At 41.3% G+C, this 19,071-nt stretch overlaps 1 protein-coding gene across 7 annotated transcripts in view; it reads left to right on the forward strand.

The window, feature by feature from the left end:
- DROSHA (drosha ribonuclease III) overlaps positions 1 to 19,071 on the forward strand; it is a 118,755-nt gene that overhangs the window by 17,830 nt on the left and 81,854 nt on the right. For all 7 annotated transcript variants that reach the window (XM_046671940.1, XM_046671939.1, XM_046671941.1 and 4 more), the window contains 5 exons: positions 1,930 to 2,071; positions 4,262 to 4,416; positions 7,391 to 7,471; positions 13,809 to 13,895; positions 16,215 to 16,301. In XM_046671940.1, the coding sequence (XP_046527896.1) occupies positions 1,930 to 2,071; positions 4,262 to 4,416; positions 7,391 to 7,471; positions 13,809 to 13,895; positions 16,215 to 16,301 (552 nt within the window). The remainder of the gene's footprint in view (positions 1 to 1,929; positions 2,072 to 4,261; positions 4,417 to 7,390; positions 7,472 to 13,808; positions 13,896 to 16,214; positions 16,302 to 19,071) is intronic.

Raw genomic sequence — 19,071 nt, forward strand, 5'->3', positions numbered from 1 at the left:
CTTATTTACTTCCCCAAACATCCCTGGAGAGAAGGTATCTGTCAGTTAGGAATGCTGCTGTAAGGAATGGTACCTGATTAATCGTGACTTAGATGAGCCGCGCTTATTTTTCTCAACCAAGCGTGTGGGGAGAGGTGGTGGCTGGTCTTCATTTAGAGGCTCAGGGATGGCAGGGCTCTAGGTTCGTGTTTGCTGTCTTCTGGCGCCTCCACAACGGTTGCGGGATGAGCGCAGCAGCTCCAGACAGCAAGCACATCATTACACACCTCTGTCCAGACACAGGACACAGAGGGCAGTGTCGGGTGGAGCCTTCCTCTAGCAACTTCCCCAGAGCTCCCACAGATCTTTTCTTCCATCTCTTTGCCAGAACTGCATTGTATGTCTTCCCCAGGGATTTGTTTTCCATCACTGCTGTAACAAACTTCCAGAAACTTCATGGCTTAAAAACAACACACATTTATTTCTCATAGTTCTGTCGGCCAGAAGTCAAACTTGGGTCTCACTGGCCAAATCAGAATGTCAGCAGGGCTGCCTTTCTTTTTGGAGAGAATCTGTTTTCTTGCTCATTCAGGTTGCTGGCAGAGTTCAGTTCCTTGTGGCTATAGGATGGAGGTCCTTGTTGGCTGGCAGGTAAGGGCAGTTTCCAGCTTCTAGAGGCCATGTGCATTCCTTGGCTTATGGACCCCTTCATTTGTCTTCAAAGCCAGCAGCACAGGTCGAGTCCCTCTTGTGCTTTGAATATCTTCTGCTTCTGTTACGCCTCTGACTACTGTTGAGAAAGGTTCTTCGATTTTAAGGGCTCGTATTAGATTGGGCCCACCCAGATAATCAGGGATAATCGCCTCATCTCAAATTATGTAACCTTAATCCCATCTGTAAAGTCCTTTCTGCCATGTAAGGTAACATATCAGTTTCTGGGGATTAGGACAGGGACATCTTTCAGGGTGAAAGCCCACATTCGCTGAGGTCAGGAGTTCTCTGCTCCAAATCTGAAGGCATCATGGTTCTATTAGCAAGGAAGAAGGAGAGAATGGCTGCCATAGGTGCTATTATTCTTAAAACAAAACAACATAGTTGAAGACATTGAGGTACAGAGGTTTAAACAGCACAGTTTTGTTTTTTTTCCCCCCTTATATTTTTATGGATGTATTAAAACTCCAGTGTAGAAGGAACGCTGGTAAACCAGAAGCCCACCATTTGCCTATGCGTTTTGTCGTCTGATGTGGTAAGAATGTGAGAGCCATACCAGCCTTGCTGTGTCAGTAACAAGTTGAGGCTGAGGAGAAGCAATTACCCTCTTTTGGGATAACTGCAGATTTTATGATTTGTTTTAATTTTCTTTTTATGTCTGAAAGGTCTAGTCATTACATTTTGAAAATTACTAAGTCAAAGAGTATGGACATTAAAAACAATTTCCAACCTGGGAAGAGAGTAGGGAAAAGTGGAGAACTAGGAATACCTTGCTGAACTCTGTGTGTGTGTGTGTGTGTGTATCCCTCTGTTTATGGGGTGTATGTGTGTGGGGAAATATATAGGATATTTCTTTTTGATTATTGGGTTATTGTAGAAGACAGTCTATCAGTGATTTTTAGTAGGGGAGTGTATGCTCCCTATGGGGGTGTCAGGTATCATGACTTCTCAGGGGGGTCATAATTTTTTTGTCATATCAAAAGGGCATAGATGAACAGTGCTGATATTCCTGAATGTTGGCAAAGTGCATTTTCCTGAGGACTGTGTCAGGCATAAATGTGTGTGTGATTCAGAGCATCATTGCCAGTGTTGGTTATCTTGTTTTTAAATGTTTTTTAAATTGAGGGTTGAAAAATGGCATCTTGCTGTTATAAATCTTTGATTACTTAGAGGTCTTAGGTCTGTTTGGTATGACTATTATTAATGTAGTTCCTAATATTGATCCTTTATTTTTCAAAGGGAGATTCTACTGTAGTTGGAACAAGTCGACTCCGTGACTTATATGACAAATTTGAGGAAGAGTTGGGGAGCAGGCAAGAAAAAGCCAAAGCTGCTAGACCTCCGTGGGAACCTCCCAAGACAAAGCTAGATGAAGATTTAGGTGAGTCAGAAGTTGCTAGACCAAGACCCTGTGCTCTTTTATTATTGCTTAATCCTGGACTTTTGGGGATGTGCCCTTGAGAGTCCCAAATCGAAATTTCCTCTTTTTCATTTTGTTTTCCTTAATTCCAGTCAGCAAAATACATAGCAATAGAACATTCCTCTTTTTGATCTCATTTTTCCTTAGTTACGTTCAGCAGAATACGTAAGAGATCTCATTTGCATGGCATGCTAACAATTGTGTCCCTTGTAGAATTGTCTAGTCTTAGAATCAGAAGGGACCATAGTCCAGCCTCCTGCCAGTAGCGGGAGCCCGTTCCCCATGCCTCGTGCTTCTGACAGGCAGGCATCCCCTTGCAGCCCTTGCTGCTGCCAGGTGCTCCTGGTTTGATGAGGAGAAGCCAGCTACAGCCCTGCTCTGTTTGAAGATTGCTCTCTGCTCATGTAGACAGTTTCCATGACTTTCTCCTATGGTGGTCTATTTTCTCATGTGTGTAGTCTGAGGTTCCAAGTTGATGCTGAGATCTTTGAGGATAAAAACTGCTTTTACCACTTTGTGTCCTTAGCCCCTAGCAGACTGCCAAGTACAGATGAGGCATTCAATATGCCTTTTCCTGCATGTTGTCTGGCTCTTGGCGGCCCACCTTTGTTATGTCTCCCATGCTGAAAGGCAGTGTCCATGGTGGGTAAAAGCACTGAGTGAACCGGCCGGCCTGGGTTCGAATCCCTGCTCCACCACTTGAGATGTGACCTTGGACAAGTGATTTAGTCTCTCTGTCCCTCACTTGTCTCATCTGTAAAAGACAGGGATGACAGGAGCATCTGTCTCATGCAGTACCTGGAAAATACAACCGTGTGAGGGTTGGGTTTTATTACTGTGCGGTACTACATTAATCTCTTGTAGGTTAATCTAAGTTCTAGGTCTGTTTTTTAAATTGGGGTAAAATACATGTAACATAAAATCTACCATTTAGCCTTTTTTAAGAGTACAGTTCAGTAGTATTAAGGACATTCACATTGTTGTGCAAACAGTCTCCAGAACTCTTTTGATCTTGCTAACTGAAACTCTGTCCCCATTAAACAACTCCGCAGTCCCCCTCCCCTGGCCCCTGGCAACCACCATTCTACTTTCTGCCTCTCGGAATTTGACTACTCTAGGTACCTCCTATAAATAGAATCACAATCACACAGTATTTGCCTTTTTGTGACTGGCTTATTTCACTTAGTGTAATTCTTGGTCTGTTTTTATCCAGTCACTTCCAGGGACCAAAATCTTCTATTGCTACTATTGAGAGAAAAAAAAATCTAAAATCTTCAGTCTGGCATTCAAAGCCTTCAGTCTGGCATTTACAGCACTTTGAGCCCTTGCCTCCTGCGGTTTTTCTGTGGGGCCTTTACTCTAACCAGAGTCCATCCACGCTCTTGCCTCCATGCTGTCGCCTGCAGTGCTCCGTCTGCGGCCCTTTCTTCTTACCACCTCCTCATGAGCCTAACCCCAGCCCACCTCTGCGCTGGGTCACGTGTAACCCTTCCAGGAAATTGGCAGTGACCTTTCCAGATCAAGGGTGGACTCTCCCTTTTCTGAGTTACTGCCTTTTATATATTTTTTTTATTTATTCATTTGTTTGTTTATTTGTTTATTTGCTGAGGAAGATTGCCCTGAACTACCATTTGTTGCCAATCGTCCTCTTTTTGCTGGAGGAAGATTCACCCTGAGCTAATGCCTGTGCCGATCTTCCTCTGTTTTGTATGTGGGTCGCTGCCACAGCGTGGCTGCTGACGAGTGGTGTAGGTCCATGCCTGGGAACTGAACCTGGGCCACTGAAGTGGAGCATGCTGAACTTAACCATTAGGCCTCGGGGCCAGCCCCTTGCTGCCCCTTTAAGTGTGAAACCCCATGCTACTACTATGGTTTGCGTTCTCTGGTATTGTTCATTAAGCCTTTCTTTGTAAAAATCTTTGTTTTTCTTGCTTCCCCAGCTGGACTGTGGCTTAGCATTATGGGCTGTATTATTTTTTGTGATACTGCTTGTTAGCAGTGTGCTTCGTGGGGAGTAGGCGCTTAAATATTTGCTGAAAGAATAAACAACTGTCCTTGCATTTAGAGGTTTGGGTCATTTGTGGTCTCCACCTGTAACCATCTTGTGAATTACTTCACTTCTCTCCGTGTTTTTCTCCTGTTCTCTATTAGAGAGTTCCAGTGAGTCCGAATGTGAGTCCGATGAGGACAGCACCTGTTCTAGCAGCTCAGACTCTGAAGTTTTCGACGTCATTGCAGAAATCAAACGCAAAAAGGCCCATCCTGACCGACTTCACGATGAACTGTGGTACAATGACCCAGGCCAGGTGCGCATATTTTTATGCTCTTGCTATGAAGCTTGCAGACCCACACATCACATTTATGACTGCAGGCTCGGAAGGTGCACTGTGGCTGGTATCGGAACTGAATTTTACTCTCAGGGTTTTGTGTCATTCTTCAGAGCTTATTTCTTTTCAGCTTCACAGTTCAGCTCCAAAGCATAAGCACCAGAACAACTGCTCCTTGAATCATATTTGAGGATGTTTGTAAATTCTGTGTTAGGGAGCAGGATAACGGCATTGCCTCATTGAACTTGAAGTAGATGGAAGGAGACAAATGGTAGAGTCAGAGAGAGAGCACTTGGAGGTCCTTTTAAAAGCAGTTCATCCAGAAGGTATCTTGCAGCCATATAGTAAACAATGTCTGAAGTCCTCTAAGACTTCATGTTTCTTCGTTGGTAATAGTCACAATTCCTTTTGAGTTCTCTTTCTTGTTAAGCATGTTTGAGCTAATGACGTCTTATTTTTACTGTTTTATTATGAAGTAATACATAATAAAGTATCTTTACAAAAGATTTGTGTTTTCCAAATATGCAGTACATGCAAAAATAGTATCTTTAACGCATATGAAGTTATTAAGCATAATAAAGTATATACCTATGAAAAAGGTAATTTAAAATTTATATTTTGTAAATAAATTCATCCGTTCTATATTAATTTGAATTCTCTTCTCCTGCTTCTTGTTGGATGACAGCTATCTAAATTTCTTTTCTTGATAGAATTGATACAGGTAGAATGCCTGGCAGAAATGTACCTGGTGGTCCCTTTGCCTTCTTGGAATTGAGCAGAAATATTTGCAAATTGTCAATGCATTTTGAAGCTTGCTTTAATATATTAATTATGTGGATGATTTCTTTAAACAGCTTTAGTGAGTTATAATTCACGTACCATACAATTTACACACTTAAAATGTATAATTCAGTGTTTTTCAGTATATTCTCAAGATGGTACAACCATCATCACAACATAATTTTAGAGGATTTTTGTTTTCCCTAAAAGAAATCCTGTATCCGTCAGTAGCCACTCCCTTTCCCCGTATGTGGTCTTTTTACAGGACTGTTGTTCCCCTAGCAAGGTGCCTATCCCTTAGTTTCTGTGGGTTCTTCTTCCTTTCAGAGCTTTACCAGGGCGTTCTATCTAGTCTCACTAATCGCTTCGTTATTTTGGTTTTGTGTCCTCTGTACCACTGAGCCTTACTTCTAAAGGGTTGATCTAGCTTGGGGCCCAGACCCTGGTAAAAGGAAGGAATGTAGGATATCTGTCTGCTTCCCTGGAAATCAGTGAGGACTGAGTGATTTTTTTCCCCTTTTTTCTGTCACAATAAGCTGTGACCAACATTAGGAGAGTGCTGTGACTTTTTTTTTTTTTTGAGGATTAGCCCTGAGCTAACATCTGCCACCAATCCTCCTCTTTTTGCTGAGGAAAATTGGCCCTGAGCTAACATCTGTGCCCATCTTCCTCTACTTTATATGTGGGACGCCTGCCACAGCATGGCTTGATAAGCAGTGTGTAGGTCCACACCTGGGATCCGAACTGGCGAACCCCAGGCCGCCAAAGTGGAACGTGCGCACTTAACCGCTGCGCCACCAGGCTGGCTCCTACTATGATTTTTGAGGCAATCCCATCACATCTCTGTTTGCCGGCTGTTCCTTTGGATAATATCTTATCAAGATAGTTTTTTAGGCAGCAGTGGTTTTCCTCTGCTGCGTCACCTGGAGCTTTAGATTTCCCAAAAGGATAAAGTTACAGTTTTTCACTTTAATATTTATTTTCAAAGTTTTATTGAGATATTTTCATTGGACACAATGAGTTACAAAGTCCTAGAACTTTAAAGAAATATGTGTGTGTGTGTGGTGTATATATATATATAAATTATATATGTGTTATATATATAAATATATGTCTTTTAATTAATACAAAGAAAGTGAGCCATGGAACTCCACTTGCCCGTTCTCCATGCTGTGGTCTCCTTTTTGATTGTCTTCCCATTTATATTGAATAAACTCATGAACCTGGCTTCTAAGGCCCTTTAAGATTTTGTCCTCAGTTCTGCTGCTTTGGTCTTCTTGCTCACATATGATCCCTTCCATTTAGATGGGTCTCATGTCCCTGGAGCACAGAAGGCTTTCTTCCTTCTGTTTTTTTCCTCATGCTGGTGTCTTGTGAAGAATAGCCACCTTGTTTTTCTGTCCTGTTCAGCCCTTCACATTTCATCTCTTTAAAACCAGTGGTATCTCCATCTGGACTGACATTTTTTTCCTTTTTCTGTAAAATTATTAATCATATCGCATGTATATTATTTCTCGTATTCCTTGACGACATGGACCCTAAGCTGTTTATCACCCTCCCTCCCCTCATAATGCTTAGCAGTCATTTTTCTATCCAAGAGGCATGCAGGAATTATTCACTTATTGAATCATGTGGGTGGAGTTCATGGCAATAAAACGAATTCAGGTGAAAAAACAGACATAGGCTCACCTGATGAGTGTTGAAAATTTTTCTGGTCCTAGTAGCATTTTCTTCTCTGCTTCAGATACCTTTACGTTTCTCTTTTGAAAACATTTAATCTGCAGGTCACCTTCAAAGCATGCAGTGTGTTCCTCCAGGATATAAAATATGCTTTTCTTTTGTGAGTCATTTTTCCTGAAATAAAAAATAGGAGACACATACTGAAAAGTGGTAGGAGAAGACGGGGGCGCACAGTGCACTGACATTGATATTTTCTGCTTGGCTGCACAAATAACTTGGGAATCCAGTGTTGTCGTACAGTTTCCCTGTATCAGACAATATAGAAGTTTGCAGCTTTATTGGTTTGGGAACATCCGTTTAATCTTCTAACTGTGACAGCCTCTTCAGAGCTTCAGTACTTATGACATTAAAACCCACACAGTTTCCGAGGCATCATCGTGCATGGTGTGGATTTTCCCCCCAATAAAAACGAATTACGTTCTGTTTCTGACAGATGAATGACGGACCACTCTGCAAATGCAGCGCAAAAGCGAGACGCACAGGAATTAGGCACAGCATTTATCCCGGAGAAGAGGTAACTGGTTTGGGTTATTATATTTGTAAGTGCTGAGAAGCCAGAAGTAGACAGATGCTGCTGCTGTTCTTTTCCCCATAAATGAAATAATACCATCGAAATAGTCTTTTCATACTCCCTCATAGTCTCTATTACTGATAATTGGACAAGAAAAGTACTTGGGTTTTGGGGGTGGAGTGAGGAATATTATCAAGGAAATTTTAAAAAGTTTGGGAAGGTTCATTATTTAAAATAGACAAAGTATATTTGAGTTTTTAAAATTATTTTAATTATCCTAAAACTGTACATGTTGTAATTTTGTTCATGATTTTATTACAAATGGTTGTGAATTACCCTGGAGAAATGATCTTCCTAAGGTGCTGTGAGGCCCATGTCCTCTTTCCTTTGGGGTGTATAGGGGTATGCTGTTGTCTTTGTTAGTCTGTTGTCCGCACTAAACTGTGAGTAGCACATGGACTGTTTGACCTGTGTACCCAGCCCTGGTTTGCCAGGGACACTCCAAATATGTTCGACTGAATGAGCTGAATACTTGATCACAGAGTTATATGTAACTACTCCCTTTCAATTATTTTCCTTCATTTTCCCCCCTGTTATCTTTTATTTTTATTAATCCCAGGATTGTCACTTTATGATTCAACACATTATGTTCAAATGTAGCATGAGTAAATCCTTAATTTCTATTTAAACCTTGTTTCAGGCCATAGCAGTAATCAGAATAAAGACTATGAGATAGTGACGGATATTTTGAACTATTTGCCTCGCTTTTACCTCATTTGTCTTTGAAAGTCGGCAAGTGTGGCAAGGAACTGTGGGACCAGATCTGCACCTTGTGAGCATCCACTCGTGCCTCATGTTGGGATCTCTGAAAGCAGGTGCTGCAGTGGAGTTTGGGGTGCAAGATGTTTATCAGGGATTAGATGAGAAGAGAGTGAGGCAGGAGTGAGCAGAGGGAGAAGTCCACCTGTGATGGGCCTGATAAAGCCTGGCTTGTTGCAATTGTCTTGAATCGGGGTGGAATGGCCTTCCTACCCCTGTCTCCTTCTGTCCCCAGAGCAGGCTGCCCCAGGAAGGTCATGGCCTTGGGGGAGGTGTTCTGTAGCAGAGGCTGGAGGAGCCAATGGCTGCAGGCTGCCTGCTGACTGCTCTCCCCACATGTAGGCAGCAGGCCCTTCCTTAAAGGGAGACCTGGGTATATGGTGATGCTGGCTGAGGACGTGCAGGCAGAAAAACTTAGGGTACGTATTTATTCCTGTGAAAGCAAACTTCTGGCCCTTTTAAGATGGATGGGGTCTATGTAGTCAACTTCCTACCAAGTGGCAAGTTGGTCTCCTCAAGGAATGGCCATTTGGGGGGCCCAGCGTTGATCATTGTATGTGGCTGGTTGGACATTTGGCAGTAGCAGTTGGCCCAGCTAGCTTAGCCTTGGTAAGTGAGGTCCATGCTGTTGGGCTCATGTGAAGTCTCCATCTTTGCCACTGTGGCCACTTCATTCGTTTGCCCATCCTGTCAACTCTGGGTGGCTGATGGCCGAGGCTGGCTGAGTCATTTTGTCAACTAAGTGGTTTAGTGCCTCTTGCTTGGTGGGTGTTCTCTGATGGACATCTACATGTGGTGTAGAGATCGCTGTGCTCACTCTCATTTGTCCACCTGCAAGTCTCTACTCCAACGCCTTCTTATCCCTGATCTTCCAATCTTTTTCCTTCTAGGCCCCTGACCAGCTGGCATGGCCACTTGCTTCTGCCATGAGTCCATCTATATTCTAACCTCAGGCTACTTCTCTTTCCACACAAAGTGGATGACCAGGTACACTGCCTGAAACTGCCCAATGGGAAGATTTTCCCTCATTGCTATCTTTCCAAGCCATCCCTGAATGCGGCTGCAGCACAGTCTGTTTTCAGCTTGCACCCCCTTACTACTTGACCCATTTGCAAACCAAGCTTGGGCTTTTCCCTCTGCTTCATCCTTCCATCCTTAGTCATCAGCTGGGGGAGGGGTGCTGGTGCAACAGTGATGGGCCACCTGCTCCTGCAGCTTGTTTGTGCCCCTTGCTCTTGGTGTGCTTGATTCTGGATGTACCACCTCCATCTTATGGGTTGTTGCTGGTCCTGCCCAAACTTATGCCTCTGTGGGACTGATAGAACCCAGTTTGCGATGGGCAGTTCCAGCCACATGTCTATTTGCTGTCCCTTGGTCATGCCTTCCATATCTCCCAGGGCTAATAGCACACCAGGAGTTGTTTTTCAAGGGCGTATAATTCTTCACTAAAAATGGCATGGCTTTGCTCCAGAATCTCAGAGACCAGCATTGTGATTCTCCCAGTGTAGCCACAAACTCCTCTCAGCATCTTTTCCCACCAGCAATGTAGCATTTGCCGAATTCCATGGCCCCTGCCACAGGGCTGCTTGCACTGCAGCTTGGAATTGCCTGAGGCCTTTCTCACTGGAGTGACACTCACAGCTGCCATGCTTTTGCATCACTCTATAAATGGGCTGGAGCAATATTCCTGGGTGGGGATTACGCTGCCTCCTGACCCTGAAGAGACCCACCTTGTGTGTTGTTTCCTTCTTTGTTGTAGAAGGTGGAAGATGCAATAATTTGTCTTTTACTTTGGATGGGTGTCTTGGCACTCCCCAGACCACTGACTCCTAAAAATGGTGTGGCTGTGGTAGGCCCCTGAATCTTTGTAGGGTTTCTCTCTCACCCTCTGGAGTGTGTGTGTTTTATCAAGGCTCTTACTTGATCAACATAATAGTGTCAGACATGCAATGGAGGAATATAATGTTCTGCAGTATGTCTAGAAGGACTATATTATGACAGTGAGTGGGAGAGTTAACACAGCCTGGCGGCAAAACCGTAAATGTTGTCTGTTCCATGTGAATGTGAACTATTTCTGATTCTCATTCTGATTGGGATGGAAAAGAATACGTTCAGCAAATTGGTGGCTGCATACCTTGCATCTGAGGTCATATTAATTTGCTCCAGCTAAGCTACAACACCTGGCACAGCAGGTACAATCAGGATTACTTACTTGGTTGAGCTTGTGGTAGTCTATAGTTATCCCTCAGGAACTGTTTGGTTTCTTCTGGGGCCAGATTGGTGAATTAAACAGAGATGTGATAGGGATTGTCACCCCTGTGTCGTTTGGTTCCTTGAGGGGGGTGCTAATTTCCACCGTTCCCCTAGAGTTATACTGTTTTTGATGCCCAGGTTGGGGATGGTGGTAATTTCAGTGGCTTCTGCTTGACCTTTCTTATTATGATGGCTCTACACACATCAAAGACCCAGTGTGGGGTAGCACCATCTGCCAATTTTGTCAATTCCAATGATATATTCAGAGACCAGGGAAATGACCACTGGGTGGATATTTGGGCTAAGCGGACCTACTGTAAGCTAGACCTTGGCCAAGATTCTGTTTAATACCTTGGCCTCGTATCTCCAACTCTAACAGGCTTAGAGTTAGATTCATCCAATCTCCCAGTATCACTGGTGATTCAGATGCTGTGTCCAGCACTCCTTGAACTTTCTGGCTTCTCTTTTCCCCGGTGTATTGTTACCTGGGCATGTGGCCTAAGGCTAAGGTTGTCATGACCATTTTTGTTTGTAATGGTGTTGCAGGGCCCTTCCTCCTGGGATCGGGCCACCTCTTCAGTCAGTGGATTTCAGTTCAAAAACTTGGTCAGGTCTGGAAGTGGGCAAGGGATCATGACTCATTATTGGAGCAGCCTACCTGCAGCCTCTTGGTTATCCATTCTTGATTTCTTCTGTTGGTACAAACTAAGTAGTACTCTTGTCAGCTACCCATTTATTTTGTACCTAAGGACACCATGTTCTGTTAACTGCTTTCATGACTCTTTGTGGGTCAGACTCCCTTTGGCTGCCACTTTGTTCTTGCTGGTCATAGTGATAATTGTGCAACCTGGCTTTTAACAATTAGCCCCACCATCTGGCTTCTCTTGTTTCAGAGTCCTGTCATCCCTGTTGCTGTCAGCAAGTTCTGCTCTGTGACCACCTCTTTTACAGTTAGCCCTGGCCTGCAGAGGAGGCCACCTCTGATCTTCCTAGCGATGCTGGTAACCCTTCACCAGCACGTTCCTTTTGGCCTGGGTAAATGGCCTGTCCTCTGGGCCTTCCTATGGAGTATGATTAGCTGGTATATTTTTCAGTCATAGATAGCATGTCCTTTCAAATATGGCCACCTTCTTGAGTCTTTGAATTTTTTCCTTCTCTGTCTGTCCTGGCAATTTTGGTATTTTAACTTCAGTAGGTGGGGCCATCACTTTTTCATGCTTTTAGGAGACATTCTAGTAGAGAGTTCTCAGTATCTCCTGGTGTTCTTTAATTCTGAATACTCCCAAGTCAATAAACTCCTCCCTAACCAGTTTTACATTCTGGCCCTTTTGATTAAAGACTCTCAGCATCTGGTCCTGTGCAGATTCCTGCTTCTGGTACATATGGCTAGTTCTTTTTTGGGATGTAATCTCTTCTCCCAGAACTTCCCCACCTTGATTATGCTGTGAAATGGCCCTGATTTTAAGTCTGTTGGCCAGAGGGAGAGACTGATTGGGCACTGGGTGGGTAGGTGGGTGGGCAGCAATGTTGCCTTGCAGGGTCTTCCATTGTCTTCAGACAGAGGTAAGTACTTGCTCTTAATAGACACGGATGGGCCATCTCTGAAGAGGCAGAAGGTTGAGGGGAGTCTGGGGAGTCAAAACCTATGTGTCTTCATACCGGGTTTCCAGGTCCCTGACCTTGGCATAATAGACTTACCTTGGTTGGCTGTTAATTGGTCTTTAAGGTCCTTCCACTCTGACTGGTAAACCCTGGGCTTGGTCCTGGCTCTCTCTGACCTCTAACTGCAGATGAGAGCTTATTTGTGCCCCTCCCACAGGCCCTCTGGCTTTCGCATCTGGCTTACAGTTGCCTTTCTTCCTCCTCTGCTGCTACATTTCTGGAGAGCGGTGGTTCTCCAAGTGAGATCTTCCGACTAGTATCAGCATCACCTGGGAACTTGTTAGAAAAGCAGCCTGCCTGAGCCGCTGAATCAGCAGCTCTGGGGTCAGGAGAAAACAGTCTGAAATTTAGCAAGCCCTCCAGGTGACTTCAAGGCACACTGAGGAACAGGGTAGAGCATCAGTGGTGCTTAGCAGTAGCCATTCATCCTATTATCCTTTTAGCTACCATTCTGTCATAGTCTTAAACACCTGGTACACTACACCTGCTTCCACTGGTACGGCCTTCCAATTCACCATTTTGAAAGTTTCAGTTGGTGTACCATCTGGTGCCAGGGTCTCTGTGTTCCACCTGCCATCATGATGGTGTCCTCATTGCCAGTTAGGCGGTAAGTTATTCAGCTCCAAACCCCATCTTATCTTCTGCTTTCTTGGATCACTCCTGGTACCAGTTGTCACACATTGGATTCTCCAGAAGCAGGTGCTAAGATGGAGTTTGGGGTGCGTGATATTTCTTAGGGATCTTTGCTTGTGTAAGCAGGATTGGACAGCTGAACTATGAGCCAGCCCTGTCAAAGCGCTATCAACCTGGTGGTGACCTGTAGAATGAGTATTGCCCATTCGAGTTGGGCTGCAGTGGCTGGGCCTTTCTACCACCGCCTTGTTCAGTACTCGATATGGGCCATGCCTGAAGTCGGGTGAGTGGGCTCTGCAGCTGCCACAGATCCTGAAGGAGCTGACAGCTGGAGACTCTCTGCTGTCCACGCTCTGCACAATGGGCAGCAAGTCCTTCCTTGAAAGGTGGTCTGGGTCACACATCTGTGTCTATCACAAGGTACCCAATGATTCCATTCATGCTTATTTTGCTCGTTTTCTGTTCTCCATTTCCTGTCTTAAGCTCCATGCATATTCTGTTCTGCCACCTCTGTGCTTCCATTATTTCTGGTCCCTTCTATTTTTATTTAGCATATTTAATCCTTTTTCTTTTTTTTTCTTCCTATTGAAACCTACTGCCCTTACTTCTGAGATTATTTTTCTTGTTTATTTTTTGGAGTTTTTTATTGGAAGTTTAGCCAAAGGTCTGTTATTATGTTGTTTTAGAGATAAAAGGAAGATAGTCATAGAAATTTAGATCTAGAAAGATCTTTATGTTGTCTGAACCCCTTGTATTGCACATGAGAAAATGGGTTGAATACCAATGACTGGCCAGCCTATTTTTGTTCATCCAGTTATAATGGTAAAGTGAATACTGTGCTTTCCCAGCAGTCTGTGAAGGAACACATAGAAAACCTCTTTTGTCAGATGTGAATCTACAAAATACAGTCTATTTTTAAATAAAAATATTTCGCTACTTTACTTTTAAGCTCTCTTTTGTTTTTCCCCCTCAGGCCATCAAGCCCTGTCGTCCGATGACCAACAATGCTGGCAGACTTTTCCACTATCGGATCACAGTCTCCCCTCCTACAAACTTTTTAGTAAGTTCCCAGTAACATCAGATTTTGTTTACTTGAAAATGTAAATAAGTTGAATATGTGGAAATAGGTTAAAATATGATGAATAGGCTAAATACCAATTCAGTTCTTAAATGTTCTTTCTTTTAAAAAATATTTTTTCTGTTGATAAAATTGGCCTTTATCATAATGACTTTTATTTTGGCCTCCTGTCACTGTACTCCCTTCTGTGGCTTTTTTTCCTTTTACATTTCTGTTACCACGTAATAGCCTAATTCATATAGCCAATGAATTCTGGAGCTATTCTTTGGAGTTATGGAGCTGGAAGACTGTGTAGAATACTTTTGCATCTCTTAAAAATCAGCCTATAGCTTATATATTTTCTATATATAAGACCCAACAAGATCCAAACAAGAAAATCTGTTGCATTTATGACAGCAATAATAATACCTAATATTTGTTGACTATGGTATGAGTCACCATTCTAAGCGTTTGACACATATTAACTTGTTTCTCACAACAAACCGATTAAGTCGATATTTGTATCCCCATTATATCCCCACATCCTCATTATATATGAGGCAGTAATCCATGTTTTACAGATGAGGTTAAGCAACTTGCTCAAGATTATTCAGGTTGTCAGCTGCAGAGTGGAGATTTGAACCTGGGTAGTCTGACTCCGGTGGGCATGGCTGTGTTCTTGTCTACTATGCTGTATTGCCTTTGACATTGACAGTACAAAATTTGTTAATTCTTGTTACTTGTATCATCAAGAGATTTTGAGTTCAAAATTAAATTATTATATATTTTAACAACTTTTTTGAGATATAATTCATGTACCATAAAACTCACCCATTTGGAGTGTACTTTTCATGATATTTAGTCTTTTCACAGAATTGTGAAACCATCACCACAATCTAATTTTAGAATTATTTCATCATCCCCAAAAGAAACCCTGTACTCACCAGCAGTCAATTCTTTCCCACCTCCTAGCCTTCAGCAACTACTAAGATACCTTCTGTCTCTATCATTTGCCTATTATAGATATTTCATTTGAATGGGATCATAGAATATTTGATCTTTTTGGCTTCCTTAACTTAGCATAATGTTTTCAAGATTCATGCATGTTGTAAGATGTAGCTTCATTTGTTTTGTGGCCAAATAATATTTCATTATAAGGATGTACTGTATTTTATTTATTCCTTCATCCGTTGATGAACATTTAGGTGGTCTCCACTTTTGGCTTTTTATGAAGAATGCTGCTGTGAACGTTGTGTATAAGTTTTTGTGTGGGTGTATGCTTCCGTTTCTCCTGGGTGTAGGCCTAGGCCTGGAGTTGCTGGATCATATGGTGACTCTACGTTTAATATTTTGAGGAACTGCCAAACTTTTTTGTAAAGTGGCTGTACCATTATTATTTTGTCAGAAGTTCTTTTCGTTATATTTAATTTAAACCAGCTTTGTTGAGTTATTCAAATAGAAAGTAACAGTAATATTGGCAAAACAAATAATGTACATTTGGATATTCTTTAGTCCTCCCCAAGTTCTTCACATATATATAATGTTTAAAAGAGTAATGTTCAATACCTATGTAAAATGTATGTCTTTTAGGTTCCCAGTCTTGATAGTTAGCTCCATGTTTAGCATTTAGGATTAAAAATGCTCAGCTATAAAAATGGTGTAAGGAAGAGAGTCTGTTGTGCTCAGATCAACATTTATATGTTTTCCTTACAGATTCAGTTTTTAGGTAATTAAAATCTTTGACATTACACGGGAATTGGTTTGTCACAGTGTTGATGGATTGGCTTCTCCTCGGAGGGCCTGGGAATGGGACTGTGGGGGCTTGAGCTTCTGCCCCGAGGCCCCTCCGAGCGTTCCAGGCTATTGCTACCTTGACCATCTCAACCCTGAGTTTTTTTTTCCACTTTGAGCTTTGAGTTGACTATGGTATTATCTTGTTCTTATTAGGACTTCCATTAGTTCAGAAATATAGTTTGATAAGAATAGGACTGATAGTATTGAGAGATTAAATAAAACAAATTCCTAGAAAATGAAGCCATATGTGCCTTTTTTTCTTTATGGCACCCATAAGAAGCATTCTTAGTTGTCTCAGACAACTAAGTAACTAAACATTACTGAAGCCTGAGAATTCCACCAAGCAAGAGAATTCTACCTAAAATGAAGCTTTTGTGTGAAGTTCTCCCCGGTGTTTGGGAAAATGTTAATAGTGTCCATGGAGTGTGCACATTTCTCCTCTTGGTTTCTTTGTCTCCTGATGGATTTCTGCACGTGCAAATCATGTCATTTATTTAATTCATGCTTTGCGTTTCTGTTTGCCTTTAGACTGACAGGCCAACCGTTATAGAATATGATGATCATGAGTATATCTTTGAAGGTTTTTCTATGTTTGCACACGCCCCCCTGACCAATGTAAGTATGTGCTAATTGGCTGGCTTTCTCTTTCTGTGTACCCCTTTCCCCCGCTTCATTATTTCTTTCTAAAAACCAAAACAAATTTCTTTTGATCTGACTTCTAAGTAACATTTACTTTGAGTCCCTTTGCATGAGCTCCAGGAAGTCTGAGGCAGTGTTTGTCAGGTGGGAGTGTGACATCTATGCTAATGAGTCACAGGTTTGGTCCACATTAAATGGTGTAAGTAAACATGTGTCAGAATAACATTTGAGAGTGTGAAAGGTTGAAAAAAGAAGGATAAACTGTGGAGTAATGTGTCAAAGCTATTTTGGGTTGGGTGTCCTTCAAAAGAAAGTTGGACAGTTTTAACGAGAAGCTATTATTTAGTCTCTGAGCAATAGAAAAAGAAATAGAGCTTGTTCAAGACATCTGGAGCCTGAATTAATTTCATAGAGTTTTCTGCTTTTGAAGTGCAGGAATATGTCTTCTTTAAGAATCTTCATCTGACATACAGATCTATGATATTTTTATACAGGTATTAAGGCTGCTTTGTTGATAATTGGTTCAAATGGAAGTTCTGTGTCTGTGAGTCAGAATCTTTCTGTCTCCAAGCTGGCAGTCTTGGGAATTGTCTTACTTATTCGATATTTCAGTTGGACATAGAGTAGAATTCACTGGCGGCTCAGGGAGGGAGGGTATCAGTACTCTTCACCCAGTCTAGACGCTGTTGTAGAACTTACTGAATTATAGCTGTGGTGTATCTACATCAAAACAGAATGTTCTTTCATCCTTTCTGGTTTGGTTACAAGAAATTACATCTGCAGTTTAAAAAGTTATTTTAGTACTGTTTACCTAAAATGTGAAATTCTGTTCCTTTGGAGAGTAGAGAATAAAATCTTTACCCATCTTTGTTCCTTTCTATCATCCTTTTTTCTTTATAAGTAGACATGATTCTATGGTAGTGATACTAATTTAAAACAAATTGTTTTCTTAATGAGATTTTCTTTATCCTACAGTATATTTTATCCTAGGGAATTTCTTGGTGAAGCTGATTACATTGTAAATGTAAAAATAAAATCTTTTGATAATACGTATTACATCTATCTTCAGCTTGTACCATAATATAGAAAAGGGTGTAATATTGAACTTTTTTTTAAATTGAGGTGTTATTGACATATAACATTATATTAGTTTCAGATGTACAACGTAATGATTTGATATCTATATATATTGTGAAATGATCACCACATTAAGTCTAGTTAGCATCCATACATAGGTACGGAATTTTATATTGGACCATTCTTAAACAATCTTTGTGAAAAGGCACTAGGAGGTTTTGGAATTTTGAAAGTTTGTTTTCTTTTTTTTTCAATGTCTCAATTAGGCATTCAAACCCCTTGTTATACCAAATCTCATAGTCTTTGAATTGGAAAGCCCTTTAGAAGTGATCTAGTCCAATTCTCCCCTACATAGTGCATTTCTCTCTTCTTTTTCTCAGAGGGCTTGCAAATACAAATAGTTTAGTTACCATGAAAGTATTCAAAATTATCTATTTTATCTCTTAATTCCCTAGAGGTCATATAGATCTCATTTTAACTTTTAGGATCACCTTAATCAAGAAGGAAAGCAGTGAGGTTTCAAGAGGCCAGGGTTTAAACATGACTGAATTCTACTTACTAGCTGTATCATTTGACGTTTCAATCTTTATAAGCCTTGATTTTTCTCATCTGTAAGATACATTAGTTGTAGCAATCTTACCGTAGGCTTTTGTAAAAAATAAATCTGATGGCACATGAAAAGTATTTATCATGATATTTTGCATATAATACATATTAGCACTTCTTATTTTGGATAAGATATTAAACAGACCTGGATTTGAGTCTTCCTTCTAATTCTTTTTTTTTTTTTAACTAATTCTTAATATTTATGTGACCTTGGATGGGTGATTCTTTGAGCTTTATCAAAGCCCCTCAGCACAAGGTTTGGCACTGAGAGGCTGCTAATGCTAAATTAATTGTCATTGTTACTGTTGTTATAAAATAAAGGACAGGACTGAAAAATTCTTGGCTTCGGCATATATTTCATATAAATATTCAAGTTCTCAAAATTTGAGCACTTAACTCTGTAATGAGAAGATAAGCTCCATCATTTATGTTCGAGATGTTGATAAAATAAATCGAATTTTAAGCTGTGTTGTACAGTTCATAGGAATTAGATCTGTCAAAGGCCTCATGCGTTTGAAATAGCCTCCCAAGAAAAAGAATTTTTAAATTGCTTTACTGATCTGATTCATTTTCTCGCTAGAGAGAGCACATCAGCAAGAAGGCCATGCAAATGATGGTAGCGTTAGAATCTCAACCAAATCTCGTTCCGACAAGTTCTCTAAAGGTCTTCTTGAATTGAAGTGAATTGAAAGCCTGGTTGGCTAAGTATAGAGCGTTCCGGGAGAATTTTATCCTTTTATGTGGTACATTTGCTATTACTCACAATACATGATGTTTTTAAGGACTTTGACAACATAACTAAAGTTACAAAGATATATGTATTAGATGCGTGATATTGTGTCCTCAGAAGTGCAAGAAAGCCCATGATCGTTTCCCTTTTCATTTCCAGTGGCCTCACCACCCTTGATTTAGTTATTCAGTGTCTGCAAGAGGTAGAGTCAGAATGTAGAAGTTCAGGGAGGGCTTTTTTTGTTTGTTTTTGGTAGGATGAGGTAGGAGTTAATGTCAGTCAGTATTCAAACATGTTTTAAGAAATGATAGTGGGCATTTATGTTATTTGATT

The sequence above is a fragment of the Equus quagga genome, chromosome 9 (assembly GCF_021613505.1).
Source record: "Equus quagga isolate Etosha38 chromosome 9, UCLA_HA_Equagga_1.0, whole genome shotgun sequence".
NCBI lineage: Eukaryota > Metazoa > Chordata > Mammalia > Perissodactyla > Equidae > Equus > Equus quagga.